Consider the following 16,509-nt stretch of genomic DNA (forward strand, 5'->3'; position numbering starts at 1 on the left):
GCTCTTAAGGGACATGATGTTGATAGCCCTGTCACGATAACACATTTTGAACACATTTTCGATATATCGCTGAAGTAAATATAAACTATAATACTGAAACTAGTTTATGCCACTGACACAAAACTTTCAACTTCCAGAATGCCAGCAAAACTCACTCAATTTGACAAATAAAAACTAAGATTCCACTGACCAATTAGTAATGAACGTCAGTCCTATCATAAAAATATTGTTATCTAGTGGTTCCCAAACTGGGATACGAGGGACAGTCCGCCTGGTTAGGTTTCATTTAAAAATTTATCCTAGACACAACGTCACAAACAATTACAAGAACACAAAGGCACATACATTAACACAGACATCAACAGATGGGGTGGGGGAAAGGAGGTGGAGGTGGAGGGGGTGTTGAGTTCATAATTGCGCTGGATTCACCGAGCGCAGTACATCTGTGCAGCAGTATATATAACTCAAAACTTACCACCATGGCAGACGTATAGATATTCCATAGTAGATAGTGATGTAGGTTTCATTTTTGAAAGTAAAATACCTTATTAAAGGCTATGATTGTTCTCATTGCCAAAAACACACAAATCAACAAGTGTTCTGCTGAAGTGCAAATTATTCAGTGGTATATTTTGATTCATTTCATTTTTATAATTTACATGTCTCTGTGCGTAACAGTGCTTGGCGACCTCACTCTTAGCATCGCTACTTCCTGTCCAATTCTGTCTCCAAGAGGTTTTTGTTGAGTCGCACTGAAATTCATAAGATAAGATAAAGATAGGACAGTGGACAGTGGCTTGAGGCTGCATGGCTCTCATCATGTTAAAGACTAAACAAAACATCACTGGAGGACACGTCTGTGTTTTATAAAGGCAGAAGTGTCAATGCTAATGCTAATGCTAATTTTGAGGCATAAAAAATACACCACAAACTGAAATAATCAACATATAAAAACAATCTGGCTCGGTTTTTATTAGGTTATTTATTTTGTATTTGATGCTTTTAATAAAAGTTAGCATTAGCCAACATTGAGGCACAGTGAGCTAGTGGGGATAGGGTGACCAGATTTTCAAAATCAACAACTGGGACACAGCCAGGGTTGGGTGTTTGGTAATAATAAAATTGTGAAAAGAGCATTTGAAAAGAATATTATTATGCAGTCGGTTCATGACTTATTCACATATCTTGTCAGTTTAATCTGAGAGACTTCAGTCAGTACAAGTGAGTACATATGTTTGTGTTCTGGTTATTTTCAAGCATGTTTTTCTGTATTTTAGCTTAACAAATGACAATTTATGGCCCTCTTTACTTTTGGCCAGTATTAAATTTGTGAAAAATAGGGACATCTGGGGCATTTCTTGTATAAAACTGGATAAATTTGCTGGGACAGGGGTCTCAGATCAGTAGGGACTTCTGGTCATCCTAAGATAGCATGCTCCTGTGCACAGAGCCTATTGTTTGTTTGAAAGTCACAGATACAACCAACATACGTTAGCATGTAGTAGCCTTATGCAAATATCAGATTAGGTCAGTTTGTTTACAACTAAGGCTAATTCACAACAGGTCCCTATAGGAGTGTCACTAATACACTGCACACATATTGGTTATTCATTTTCTCATCTTTTCTCAATCTAAAATAAATACGTCTTTGTATTTTTGCGCTTGAAAACACAGCATGTCCATATTTTCATTGCGACTTCTGTTTAAAAGTAAATTGCGTTCACAAAAATATCCAGTTTCATTCTAACTAAGTAGCGGTAACATACTTACTGACAAGTGCGGGAGCCTGAATTGACAGACAGGATATAGATACTCTCTGAACAAGTGAAATGTATCAGTCAGACCTGCTCATTATCAGACGCCAGCCAAAGGAAAATGGTGGAGGTTGACATAGGACCCGGGTGTCAGCAGACTGCTTGTCTAAGGATCAAAGCAGAGGGATTCACATCAGCGTTCCCGCCGTTTCCCGAGTCATCTCCAGAGTAAATATGTTTAAGATTTAGACTGTGGACAGAACAAGCTGCACCGGACACTGGCCGAATGGAGTCTCACAGCTTAAGTCAATATATCAAGTAGACACAGAGCCTACAGCGAAGGCCTCAGTCATGTGTTTGTGTTCAGACAGAAGGAATGTGTATGAATATGGTACTGTATGAAATCACATGACGAGTGCAGCATTTAATAGAATGTGGTATGTGTAATAGGGCCTTACAGTACATCGCAGAAATATTCCCATTGTCCAATGAGGTCCATCTGGTCTTCTGTTCATTCTTTTTGTTTGTTTTCATGCCTGACAGTTTGGTCTGCTCACTAGACCTTCAGAGTGGTCATGTGATGTTGCTGTGACGTGTCCGGTCAGCTGATTTAAACAGGTTTTGGCGCTGTCTTCCTACCGGTAGAGGCAAGACAACAGCGCCGTCACAACAACATTGTGTGACCAGTCTGAGGCTCTAGTCAGCGGTCCAAACTGTCAGGTATGAAAACAAGCTAAAGCTTGGTCAGGAAAAAGAATCTATTAAAATAAAAAAGCAATAAACAATATGGCAATATAAATATATCGCAACAACACAAAGTTCTCCATTTTCCTGTTTTTAAAAAGAAAAATAAGTAAAAAAAGTCTTTATTAAAGGTCCTATATTACACGCAATGGACTCTTGTGAACTTTAAGCCATGTTATCGTTACCTCCTTAAAAACGTAACAGGTGTTGTTTTGTTTCATTTACATGTTTTAGGAACCCTTTTTTATTAGTCTGTCTACATCTTTAAAGCTCAAAATGCTCTGCTCCAGGGATTATTATACCTTTGTACTTTGTACTGTTCAGTTCTTGAAGATAACAAGGAATGAACAGTATATGTAGTATATTAAAATATCACAAAAATATTGTTAGTACAACATAAAAAACAGTTTTGTCTTTATCTTTTTCTCATATCTTGCAGCCGTAATGTGTAAATATATGAATGTGCTATATTTTAATGCTAAATTAACTATAATACACATATTACTTCGATATTTAAGCTTAAGGCAGTGTAGGAAATTATGAGTGTGATATTCAACACATATATACTTAAAGTGTAAAAGGTTGTTGCTTCATTTTATTTTCACACTTCCAGATTTAAATCTGATCATAGCTATATTTGATTATTTATTTTATTATGCTGCACTATTGTCCCTGAAGCAAATGCTCGTTGGTGAATTGAATTCACTTTCCACTTTCCATGGTTATACAACTATTTCTGATTCTGATTTTGAAATAGTTGCATTTAGCTCGGTCATAACTGGGCCACTAGAACTTGATTCTCTGAGGCTCAGAACCACAATGTTTCATAATGGGTCTTTAATGGGTCTATTTTCTTGAACTTGCTGTGAAAAATACAAAATGGTAATTTTGCCCAATTCAGAAGAAAAATGTGCCTGGTAGCAGCATTTGATTGGACATGCCTGCAATAGACCTTGTTAAACCAATTTCCCATATATTTTTTTCTGTATTTAAAAATAATCCTTGTATTTCTTGCTCAGTACAGTACACTGCAGTAGTAGCTGAAGCATTGAGTTCCTGGCACCGTGGCACTTGTACTTTTATTACTCGCTCCCTCTTTGGGTATCACTAAAATAGATCCACACAAGCTGACAGGGAGTAGCGAGTGCAAGCTGGCCGCGCACTCCTCCATTTTGCCCCGAAGCCATTCCAAAAATCCTACTCAGTGACAACATTTATTTTCCCCCTGACACTTAAACAGTCATCGTCTGCATACAGTATTTGTGATGGCATTCTAAATCCACATGTTTTTTATGGAGTACTGTCTTTCGTGGGTCGTGCTGGGCCTTACTATATTGCTGGCGATGTATCATGATTAGAGATCGAATGATGTGTGGATTTTTTTGCATAGGCTGTATAAAGAAGTGGAATAAGTGAGTGTGACGTCATAGCGAACGGCTCCAGTCAAATGAAGGTTATCAAGGCTAGTGGTTACAGGGGCAAATTTGGAGCTGAGTTTCATCTGACTACGAATTCTGACTACGAGTATCATAGCAACCAAAGAACCAATCCAGAGCGAGGTGGTTAAAAGTAACGCCCACACCACTGGTTTAGAAGGGAGCAGTCACTTAGCAACACTGTCAATCAAACCTGTTGCTAATGCTAGTGGGAGTGACCTTGGGGAAAGAAGGTGCTTGATTTGTCTGTTATTCACGTTCATATCTTCAGTTACAGACACAATAGCAAAAATAAAAATACCAGGATCGTGCAGAGCGGGTTAATATGAACATTTTAAGATCAAAAGATGAGCCCGACAGCAGCATTTACAGAGAGAGGGGCCACAGTTTTTCAATGCAAAGTGAATTGGAGCCAGAGTTGAAGGAACTGGAAGCTTGGAAACATGGCAGCTAGCAAGTTAGCTATGTCCATTTATATATACAATCTAGGGTAACCAATAGCCGATTAGCTTTGATGATGTTCTTGAGCTGATGTACAAACTCACCGTCAGCCTTTTTTCTTTTTTTTTTTTTTTTTTTTTACTGTACTACAAATATGCTATCTTGAATCACGATATATGGCGATGATATGAAATTTGGAGTATTTTGATATCACTGTACTGCTGCTGATTTTGAGAGGAGGCAGCAGACAGAGACTGTGGCTAATTGCTAAGCTAGAGCCCAGAGCAAGTTAAAGAAAGCAAAGACTAAAAACTAATAATGGAGGAGGTGAGGAGTGGAAGAAGAAATTATAGCTCTAACCTAAATAGCCCGAAACAAGTTTGAATATTTTAAAAGGCACTGTTATGCAGACCTACGTAAATCGACAGTTTGAAGTTTGAACTGGGCGACAGTGGCTCAGTGGGTAGAGCACTCGTTCACTGACTTGAAGGCAGTGGTGGAATGTAACAAAGTAAAAGTAGTAAAGTATTGTACTGTAGTAAAAAATAGGTATCAGTATGTTACTTAAGTAGATTTTAAAGAGAATACTTTTTACTTCATTACATTTGAGAACAGGTATCTGTACTTTCTACTCCACTACATGTTGAACTGAAAAGTATTTTTTATTATTGTTTGAGATCTGCTGAAAAGTCTGAGGGTGTTTTTTAACACGTTCATAGTTTGAGCAAACAAAATGTACAAATAAAAACAGCTAGGAAAATAACCAATTGTTCAATTGTTTCTGCTGAGCAAAATTCAGCACAAATCTTTATCAAACTCACTACATTTGAAGCTTTATAAGACCTCAAACTCTGCGGAAATACTCTTACTCTTTAGCTAAATTTTTAAACAGGTACTTTGAGTTTTTTCATGTGATACTTTTACTTTTTTTTGCTACGGTATTTGTACTTTTACTTAAGTAACATTGATTATTTCTTCCACCACTGCCTGAAGGAAAGTTGTCATGTCACTTAGCAAGACACTTCACTCTCGTTGCGTACTATAAATGTTTAGTGTCCATGAGTGATGGTGGTGGTCAGAGGAGCCGATGCTGCAGATTGGCAGCCTCTCTTCCGTGGGTTCACCCCAAACCACCAACCAGTGTGGAGTGAATGAATAATGAATACAGCGCTTTGAGAGACTTGGAGAGGCCTGTAAAGTGGATCATACATTGTCTTGTTATATTGATAGCAAAGTCCTGCTTTTATATTATGATAAACATTGTCACAGAATCGCCCTGCCGTAGTCGTGGGTTTTCAGTGAGGAGCACATAGACTGTATACCGAAGTGGACGTAGAGTTGGCGGTGATAGGGGCCCATTCGGAGCTGAATTCCATATTAGGAATTCTGACCACGAGTATCATAGCAACCAAAGAGCCAATCTGGAGCGAAGCTGTTGAAGGTAACACCCCTTCCCGCCCGCACCGCTAGTTTAGCTGGGAGCAGGTGATTAGCAACGCTGTCAATCAAACCTCGGAGAAAGAAGGGCGCTGATTTACCTCTTATTAATGTTCATATTTTGAGTTACGGACACAATAGAGAAATGAAAACACCAGGATTATGTAGAGTGGGTTAATACGAACATTTTAAGACCAAAATGACAAGCCTGACAGCAGCAGGCACAGAGAGAGTGGCCATAGCTTTCTAATGTAAAGTGCATTGGAGCCAGAGTTGATAGACCAGAAGCGCGTCCATGAACACTTCCTATTTAGAACGTTGCGAGTAGCAGGTTAGTTATGTCCATTTATATATACACAGACGATGGTAGAGCAGGATGTGGGAGAGGACTGTTCTTCTGACTGAGTTTTATCAGTTCACACGCTCTCTCTGTCTGCGGCGGCAGCTCTGACCTTCAGCTCTGTGAATGTAACGAGAGATAGTGAGCTGATGGAAAGAGGTTCTCATTCACCGCTCTATGTGACCTGTGTTTGTGCTTCCAATAATGCTGAGGCCTTTTCAACGCAAATGGGGTTTTACCACAGAGCTAGGGGTTACTTTTGAACGGGGCTGAGTAAAATGAATAAATGTGTGGGGTAGGCCTGTCACGATAACAAAATTTGAAGTTTGATATATTGCTGAAGTAAATATAGATGCTAAACAATAATACTGAAACTTATTGACGCTTAAATGCATTGAGAATGTTCTAGTGAAACAGGCATTTTTAGCTCTATTGTTTCTACATGGTTCTCATCAATTTCTTCCTACTTTGTGCTTTTAAGGTTAAGGTACACTGTATTGTCTCTGTAGAGAAATGTTACCTCTGCATTTGACCCGTTCTTCAATGCCGCTGGGACAAGCTGTCAGGGGGCCCATCTCCAGATCTAGATTATAATATGGGCCCTTTCATGTAATTGGGTTGGTTCATTATTGTTCTTTGTTACCACTGGCCAAGCTAACTGAAAATCATAATAGTGATTCCCATAAAAAACAACACATTTGTCTAAAAAAACAAGACAGTTCGGAACATCTAAAAAACATATGGTAACAGTGTTAATGAAGCAAGTACATGATTTACATTGATGCCGAGTAATAGTTAAAAGTCACAATCAGGCTTCTGTACATCTGTTATTTCACCTCCCCTGCCTGTGCTAATTAAATTTATCTCAACACATACGTTTGTTTGTTTTTTTCCTTAGTTGCAGAGGTGTTTTTGAGAGTTTGATTTCACAGTCTTTGTTCTTCTTTTGTTTTCTTTAGGTTGGAACATGTGTCGTAGCAGATGCTAACCCCGTGGCTAGCATCACATGGAAGAAGAATGGGCAGACCTTGGTAGCTGACGATAAAGGTAAGCAAAATGTCCAGAGATATGAGGTATTAATAAGGGCTAGAGATATTGTTTCCATGGTAAGAGATAGCAACTAGGATTCATTTCCAGCAGCCATGTTGTGAGTGTAAAATTCAACTTAAAAACAAAAAAAATATAAATGAATAGGGAGCTGGACTTTCAGTTATATTTTTTTATTATTATTTTGTATTTATACTTTATCTAATGCCTATGTTCTAACATAATAATGTGAAAAAAATGAAAATAAACCAAAGAGACCCACAAGTGTACCGTTATATGTAAATTTGAACCCTTTAATCAATGAACAGGCTCGGAGTACAGCAGCACACTAGCCAGCTCACTGTGTCTCAAAGCTAAGCTAAGTCACTTTTACTAAAATTCTAAAACAAAATAAGCAAACTATTAAAATTAAGTCTACCCAGTTATTTTTTAGATGCAGATTATTTCAGTTTGTGGTGTTGTTTTAATACCTATTGTGCATCAAAATTAGCTTTAGCATTAGCATTGAGACACAAACATGTCTCTTTCTAAACAATGAAGTGCCCTCTGGTGAGGTATTAATTTTATTTGTTGATGATTTCTGTTTGAGAGAAGAACCCAGCCTAATTATACAGGGTTTGTGTGTTAAACATATGTGAATGAAACAAAACACAACTCCAGGAATATTTGTGATGATTTGTTCATTTTAGTGTGACTCGGCAAAAACCTCATAGAGATCAAATTGAACAGGAAGTAGTGGCGCTAACAGTGAGGTTGCTAAGCGCTATGGTGCACAGAGCCTATTTTCTGACCCTGTTTTTACATTATTTTCAATTCAAATGTTGCTCTTCCTTCAGAGAAAAAGAAAAATATAAAATCTGTCAATTGCAGAAAATGTTGTAGGAGTGAAGACGTCTGCTCATCTAAGCCGCTTTTTCAGTTCTTCCTCCAACACAAGATGGCTGCCATAACTTCCCTCACTATACAATCCATGATTTCTCAAGCCTTTATTAATCCCTCATTGGTCCAGAGCCTCCCCTCAGGTGGGGGCAGCGCCTCTATTTTTTACCAACTGTCACCAACACAAAGAAAATTCAATCCGTCATCATATATATCACATTCATCCGCCACGGCAGCTTAAACAATAGTGTTGTTGGCTTGTCCCTCAAGGGATTGAGTTTTTTGGTGTGGAAGGAAAGGTGATACCGCGTTTTCATCTGACTAAATCTCAACTTCAAACAGTAGCAGCTGGAGTAGTGCAGGGTATGTGGAAACAGGCTTATAGGAACATGATTACTGAGCAGTTGTTGGCTAAGAGTACACTTATGTACATAGTTAAACATGTCTCCAGACTGACAAACAAACCGCCATAAAAGACATTTAAAGTTAAGCTAACAAAGCAATTAGCATTATGGCATTAAAGGTCCTATAATGTTACAATGTCCTATAATAGGTTATAATGTTACCTCCTCAAAACATACCTGGAGGTGTGTTTTGTTTTACACACACGTTTAAAAACACAGTGGAGCACTTCCTGCATTCCCACATGATATCACAAAGTGGAACAGAGTGTTTTCTGTTTGAGAGAAGTGTGAAACATGTTTGAATGAAACAAAACACAACTCCAGCTCTGTTTCTGATGAGGAAACCACATTATAACATAGATCAGAGAATAGTGTAATATGGGCCCTGTTGGGAAATGTTAGGCTTGTTTTTACAGGTTTTGTACATTCTTGGGATGTCACAATAAAAATAAAAATACATGTATACGCTGGGAATTATTTTAAAACTATTGAGAAGAAGTGTAGATAGTACATAAAATCAAAAGTAGTAATAAAAACACAGAACTCTTGGATTTTTTTGGTACTTTTCAATGTTTCTATTCACTTGTATTATAGCTAGAGCAATAATCTTTTACCCTGTTACCCCTGAGACCCCAATAAACACATTTCTTATACCCAAATGTTTTTATTCATGTTTTTATGACAATTAATTGTTTTATTATTTCTTGCTTTATTTCTTTATGACTTTATTTGTTTGTGAGTTTTATAACAGTCACATGACCCCACTGCAGTCTCAGTTTTCCTTCTGGTCTGAAGCTTTGCATTGCAATGTTGTCATTTCCCCATTGTAGGACAAATAAAAGTTTACCTCATCTCATGTTAATATTACAGTGGGGTTTTTTTTTTGGTTTTGTTTTTTTTCAGAAGATGTAAAAGATATACAGTGTGTCGTCCTTAACCCCTGAGACTCCAGAGAGTTTTTAATATAGATTTGGTTGGTCCTTTTCTAGTCCTGATTTAATCCTGATCTAGTCCACGTTTCGTTCCAAGTTTAGCTCCACTTTTGTCCCAATATTGATATGGTCATCTATGGTCCTTTTCTAGTCCTGATTTAGTCCTGGTCTAGTCCAGTTTTAGTTCTATTACATTTCCATTTGTGAGGGGCCCCTCTCTGCACTGGGCCCTGCATACACAGTACCCTTTACTACTCCATTCAATGCCCCTGGATATGGTGATTGTGCAAGTGTGGACTACTTTAGCTGCTCTAAATTCAAAAATATCTCATTACTGGCCATATATAATCTCTTTTGAATATAACGACACTTCAGGTCTCTTGGGTATGACACAACACCAACTCACCTTAAAAGAACAAAAAACAAAGTCCCCTACTCTGTCATCACACCCGAGGCCTGGTCTAATGCGCTGTACTAACACCTTTCATCTCTTGTTTGTAGTTGTCTTAATCACCACCAGCACCAAGGTGGAGCCCTCTACCGGCCTCTCCACGACCTCGTCCATCCTGCAGTATGTGGCGTCTAAGGGGGATGCTGAGGCGGTGTTCACCTGTGGGTCCAAGCACCCGCTGGGAGACGACACTGCCAACGTGGGACCCTTTTCTGTGCATTGTGAGTCAAAGCAGCATGGCATTATAAGATTTAGCACCTGTTAAATCAAAAGGGCACTATGGAGCTTTTTTGGTGACTGCTTGTCTCCATGAAGATGTCATTGCTTCGCCTGGAATGTTCCACAGTATGGCATTACATGTATCTATCTTGCATTTATTCAATTATAGGTGTTTTATTGATTAAAAAATACCTGGAAAATATGAATTCTTATCATAGACTGTATCTATAAATGAACATAGCTAACCTGTTAGCCGCCACGTTCCAAATAGATCATGGGCGCACTTCTGGCTCTAGTTCACTTTACATAGAAACATTTTGGTCTTAGAATGTTCGTTTTGACCCTCTCTACATGATCCTGGTATTTTTATTTTGTTATAGTGTCCTTAAATCAAGAAATGAACGTTAATAACATACAAATAAGGCACCTTCTTTTCTTGAGGTTGCTCCCACTACTGTTAGCAACAGGTTTGATTGACAGCGTTGCTAAGCACCCGCTTGGTGCTAAACCAGCGGTACAGGCCAGGTGGGAGAGGTCTTACCTTCATCAGCCTCACTCTAGATTGGCTTTTTGGTTAGTATGATACTCGTGGTTGGAATTCTGCCTGGTGGCATCTCCATTGAGTTACGTAAGTTTAATGTCATACTGCGGAACATCCCAGAAATATATCATCTATATGAAGACAAGCATGTCCAAAAACATTACATAGTGTGCCTTTAACTCTCTTAAATGCGTTTATTATGTGTTTTCTCAGTTCTAGCCCCAAGTACTGTTAAATATATTTATATCAACCTTTGACTATTTCAGTTTTTCATTTTTGTTTAAAAGAGAAACAAAAATGAGTATTTGGCCATCGTAATAAAAGTTTAACATCTGAAGCCAGAGAGCATCTCACCCAGCTCGGTCTGCTCACATTTTCAACAGTTTAAATACATATCTCTCACAGACTTTGAGAAATAATTTATCAGTAAAGCAATTTATATTCCAAAAGTGAATCTCTAAAAATTATGTTTGTCCAATGTATGGTTACTACAGCAACTTCATCGCTCAAGCCAAAGTTTCAAGAAGTAACCTGCAGTTTGTTCAAGTCTGACACCATATTGTTTTACAGCATTTATAAGTGAGAAATATATAACACAGTGAAGTGAATGCATTTCTGACTAACAAAAGAAAGAAGACAAAGATGGACGCCAACGTTTGTTTTTGTAACAGGCCTAAGAATATCTGAGAGTGTGAGTGTTTTAATTAAATAACGAGAAAAGTTACTAATTATAACTTTCTTCATAAAAGTGTGTCATACCTCTTCTTAGCTCTCCGCTCTAAATAGTAAACCGGTACTTGGCTTGACACTCATTTTCGGCATTATCACTCTAAATTAATTTCTAAATACATTTTTACTTCCACAAAATTCAATTGAACTGTGCACAAATATGTATTCTAGAAATTACATAAAGTTTTAGAATGAAGTTTTATATGTTGGTATTTTAACAAAAATACACTCAAATGTCCTACGGTGTGACAGTAGCATTTAAAAATAGCATAGTATACATAGACTATATATATAACTGGACATGGCTCACCTGCTAACCACCAGGAAGTGAGCATGGGCGCACTTCCAGCTCCATCGACTTCTTTTTATCATGTTTGTGGTAACATCCTGACTAAAGTTCAAGCTTTGGCTTTGATCAAACAAAAATAAATGCACAAACTTCATAAGAAAAACTAAGATAAATTATTTGTATTGCTGCTGTTGACCAAAATATGTATATTTTTTATGAATATCTCTAGCAATACATTTGTTTCTATTTTAAACCTATAAAAGATATAATCAGTTTCATGCTGTAATCCAAAGCATATCCGTTGTTGTATTTGTATAATAAGGTGCCAAGTCAAATTATGATAAAAACATATTCATTTTGTTTTTCCATTTGGCATATCCCAGCATCTTTTCATGGGGTTTAGCTTCCTGTTATATGCAACGTTTTGAAAACCTTTTTCCATTCAAAAGATATATTATTTAGTTTTAAATTGTTAATCTCTCTGACAACGGTCCTATTTATTTTTTTATCATTCTGAAAACCCATGGAGATCTACAGCACTGGGGCTAAAGTTTTCCCAAACTCGGTTGGCAGCCCTCATAGCAGGACCATTTGGACTATTTCTCCCATTCAAAAGATATAATATTTAGTTTTAAATTTATCAATCTCTATGACAACAGTCAAATTTTTTTGTAATCATTCCAAAAACCCATGGATACCTTTAACACTGGGGTTAAAGTTTTCCCAAACTCAGGTGGCACCCCTCATAGCAGGATGATTTGGCCTATTTTGGATAATAGAAACGTAACTCTCGATATCCCTGCTGCAGAAACCAGCCTTCTGTTTGAGTGTTCTCCTCCTTCACACTGTGGGCTCAGGACTTGGCAGATTGTTGCTGCTAGTTTCCTGCCGAGACTGATTTCCTAGTCAGGCTGCAGCAGTGGGAACAAGACCGACTTATTTCAAATGAATAAAACTATTCATCCCAGAAAGGGTTATTGTAACAGGGTTTACAGACGCGCTGACTGGGTAGTTCAGCTCATAATAGGAGGAAGCAATCAGTGAAGGGCTTGTATAATGGGACAATGTGGTTTTGGTAATGATATGATTCAACAGGTGAATGCAAACACAGCCAACGCAAAGCAAACAAGGCATCCCACAACCGCAGGCCAGAGATAATACCCATAGACTGTTTAAAGAAGTGAGTGTGACGTCACCCATAGCGTTTGGATTCAGTCAAATGAAGCTCGGTTAGCAGTTACAGGGGTGAATTTGGAGCAAACTACAAGTATCATAGCAACCAAAGAGCCAATCCAGAGCGAGGCTGTTGAAAGTAACGCCACTACTGGTTTAGCAAGGAGAGCACTTATCAAGTCTGTCATTCAAAGCTGTTGCTAACGCTAGCGGGAGCAACCTCAGGGAAAGAAGCCACCTGATTTGTCTGTTATTAATGTTCATATCTTGATTTACACACACAATAGCAAAGTAAAAACAGGTTTCACATCTGCCATCTACTGGTGAAAAAAATCAAACGAACTTATGGATGGCAGCTTTAAACAACAGCAGTCTTTGGATTTGCAAACCATTCGAATTGTAATTTCGATTCAGTTGAGATTAATGTTGCAGTCCTAACAGAAAGACTAGCCCGGGGAGTTGAACTTACGACTTCCATGCTGCGAGGCGAGAGTCCTAGCCACTCAGCCTCCGTGTCTCCAACCTAGTTATTATTTGAAATATATTCCTGCTGTTTACAAATTGAGGTTTTAAATCACAATGCTTTCTCCTTAACCACAACTGCATTTAAAATCTGAAGCATATTCTCTGAGTGCTATTCAAGGCCACAGCTCCATATGAAGTTGTAAGGCCTGAGTGCTGTTTCCCCCGTGCTCACTGTTTACTCTGCGTCTGAAATAAAGCACAAATACGTATACGCTTACTCCGTCAAAGTCCCCAGTAAATAACAGTATATTTGTATTCATTACACATGAGACGGCAGTTAGCATTAGCTCCACAGAGAAGCCTTTTTGGGAATATGCCCCAAATACACAACAGAATAATGCCCTGTGTGTGTGGCATTTTTAGCATCAGGCTTTGTAAATGTTTTAACAAATTCTGAGTAATGTGGATGTCTCAGTTTGTGGATCTGTCGGGATTTGGAGTGTTACCGAGGTGGGAATATCGATTGAGAATACCAATTGGATAAGGCGGTAGATATGTCCTATTGATTGATTAGTTTGCTAAAAAGGGGGCGTGGCAAAAGCTCTCTATACTATTACGTTTGTCTTTGTATCTGACCCAAAGTGCGCTTGCGAGACTATACGTGCAGGGGGAGGCATTCGGGACAGGTACTCGAGCCCCCTCACCTGGCTCCTCTCACTGTGGATGAGCAGCGTCTCTACTCCAAGCCCCTTCCATGAGACTGAGCTCTGACCCTATCTCTTCACCTGTTTACATACCAAAAATGCCAAATCTTCAGCTAATTCCCTCACTCACTGACTTCTCATTTCTGCTGTTGTCCCAGATGAATCCTTATAAAAAAAAATAATAATAATTGATTGACTGATCCAAGTTTTGACCGACAAAGACTCCATCAACCGATTAATGGAATAAACGACTACAGCCATACTAGTGGGAAATATTAATTTATATAGGGCTGTGAGATGCATTGATATTGAAACCACAATTTGAACGATCATTGTAGTGACTTAGGGTACTCACTGCCACTTTGACTGGGTGTTTAGGTCAGTCACACACACCTGCACAACGGACCCTATCCACATACACACACACAAGCCACACCCACTCATGATGCACACGTTCATTCATAAAATACTCTGCTACACTCACCAAATATAGGCTTTATTTTATTGTTTATTTGAATAGGGACAGATACAACAAACATAGCTTAAAAATTTAGTAATCTAATGTGGTTATTACTGTGTTTATAACCTAGGGCAGAGATCTGCAACCTCTAACAACAAAAGAGCTGCATTGGCCCATTTCAAACCAAATGAAAGACAGAGAGAGCCATATGTTTTTTTAACAAGTAGCAAGACAAAGTAAATGAATTTAAAAGAAGTACAGTGGTTCCACGTTCTAAAAAATAACCCGCAACAGGCGAAATCCACGAAGTAGTCAGCTTTATTTTTTACAATTATTATATATGTTTTGCAGCTGTAAAACCCCTCACCACACACTTTATACACCTTTCTCAGACAGTTATTAACATTTTCTCACATTTCTCTCTTGGTTAAACACTCTCAAAGTTCAAACCTTCATGTATCATATCCCCCTTCTTTGATGATCACTTAAAATGTGTTGTTCATGTTCCACAGAGGTGGCCTCTCCGTGCACAGAAACACTTTTGAGTCCAAAGCGTTTCTGAAATTTGTCAAACCAGCCCTTGCTGGCATTAAATGGGCTTGGTACTGCGTGAAAAGTACTCGTACTGGCCTGGCTCTGCATCATCCTGCCCCTCGCTGTCATTAATGTCATCGCTGTCAGCAAAGGTTTCAGCACTTCAGAGTCATAATGTGATGGAACATTTATGTAAATTTGGCTGAACACATTCTGTACTGTACAGGAGACACGGCACAGAGGCCAATGACAATGGTCTACAGTCCCTCAGCCAATCAGGACGCAGAACACAATATGCATTCATGTGCAAAAAAACATGCAAAACACAATATGATCACAATATGCATTCATGTGCAAAAAAACCCATGCAAAATTGCACTAATACATATATATATGTTGTAATATAGAGAGTCCATGGCTTTAGTCATTGTTAGAAATTGATATTTCATGGTAAAGTATAATTTAATCCACAGGGAAACCTGTCTCTTGCCCCCCCCCCCCCCCCCCCCCCCCCCCAGAATGTGATGAAAACCAAACCAATACTTGAATTGTATAAGTCTCTTTCAAACACCAATGCTCCTGGACATGAGCACTTTGAACAGAACATAAACCAACTATTAAAACATAAATCGCAAATCTAATTGCAGTATCTGTCTGAAAATGTTGACATCTTGCCAGAATAGTGCTGCTCTAAGTTTGTATTCACATCTCTGAACTTTGAAGAGGAGATGTGGGAGTCAATAAAACCAAACTAAGATCTTGTGAGGGCTTGACGGTTCAGTGGGGACTTTCCAATTTGTTAGCTTCAAGGCAAGGTTTTCCCCAGCGCACTTCCAAATCAGGTGGGGGTCACTTTGTGTAACACTTGATAGATGGTTATTTTGCTCAGCTCGTGTGCAGAACTGACCCTGTTGTGCAGGTGTGGACTTCGCTCGCGGCTGCAGTCTTTTAAAAAATTCTGTTTCTCTTCTCTAATTGCAGATCCATCGGAGAAAGTTAGCCTTCAAGTCCTGAGCAAGGGTCCGATCATGGAGGGGGATAACGTGACATTAAAGTGCCATGCTGACGGCAACCCCCCACCCAAAGCCTTCTACTTCCACATCAAGGTCAGTGAGGCGAGCTCTGTTGAAATTCAAGAATAATACAGGGCCATTGTGAATTCTGCCATCTCTTTGCTATTCAGTCTGCCAGCCACTTGTTACGGCTTATCATACATTTGAATAGCCCAAAAGAAAAAGCACAATTTGGTGGGCATGATGAAACTGACATATTCTGTAGAGGTCGGAACACCATATGGGTCCCAGGACTAACGCCAGTCTTGTTTTAATTAAAGTTAATCAGACTACAATTAAGTACTTCTGCAAATCGTATCACTTTCAGTTTAAAGTGTGTATGAAAGGGTCATGCTTTTCTAAGTATTAGTTGGTTTGGTGGGATAGTACCTTAGTAACATATTTAATTTTGTTTCATATCAGTCTAGAGGCAGTTTGGGATGAAAATTTGTAGAAAAAAGTAGCAAGTATCGTTGAG

The 16,509-nt window shown here is 38.6% G+C and overlaps 1 protein-coding gene across 3 annotated transcripts in view; it reads left to right on the plus strand.

Annotated features, from left to right (window-relative positions):
• Positions 1 to 16,509, plus strand: part of alcama (activated leukocyte cell adhesion molecule a) — a 224,932-nt gene that overhangs the window by 145,846 nt on the left and 62,577 nt on the right. For all 3 annotated transcript variants that reach the window (XM_033978783.2, XM_033978785.2, XM_055226871.1), the window contains exons 5-7: positions 7,112 to 7,199; positions 9,916 to 10,086; positions 15,961 to 16,085. In XM_033978783.2, coding sequence (XP_033834674.1) covers positions 7,112 to 7,199; positions 9,916 to 10,086; positions 15,961 to 16,085 — 384 coding nt within the window. The remainder of the gene's footprint in view (positions 1 to 7,111; positions 7,200 to 9,915; positions 10,087 to 15,960; positions 16,086 to 16,509) is intronic.

This window comes from Periophthalmus magnuspinnatus, chromosome 14 (assembly GCF_009829125.3).
Source record: "Periophthalmus magnuspinnatus isolate fPerMag1 chromosome 14, fPerMag1.2.pri, whole genome shotgun sequence".
NCBI lineage: Eukaryota > Metazoa > Chordata > Actinopteri > Gobiiformes > Gobiidae > Periophthalmus > Periophthalmus magnuspinnatus.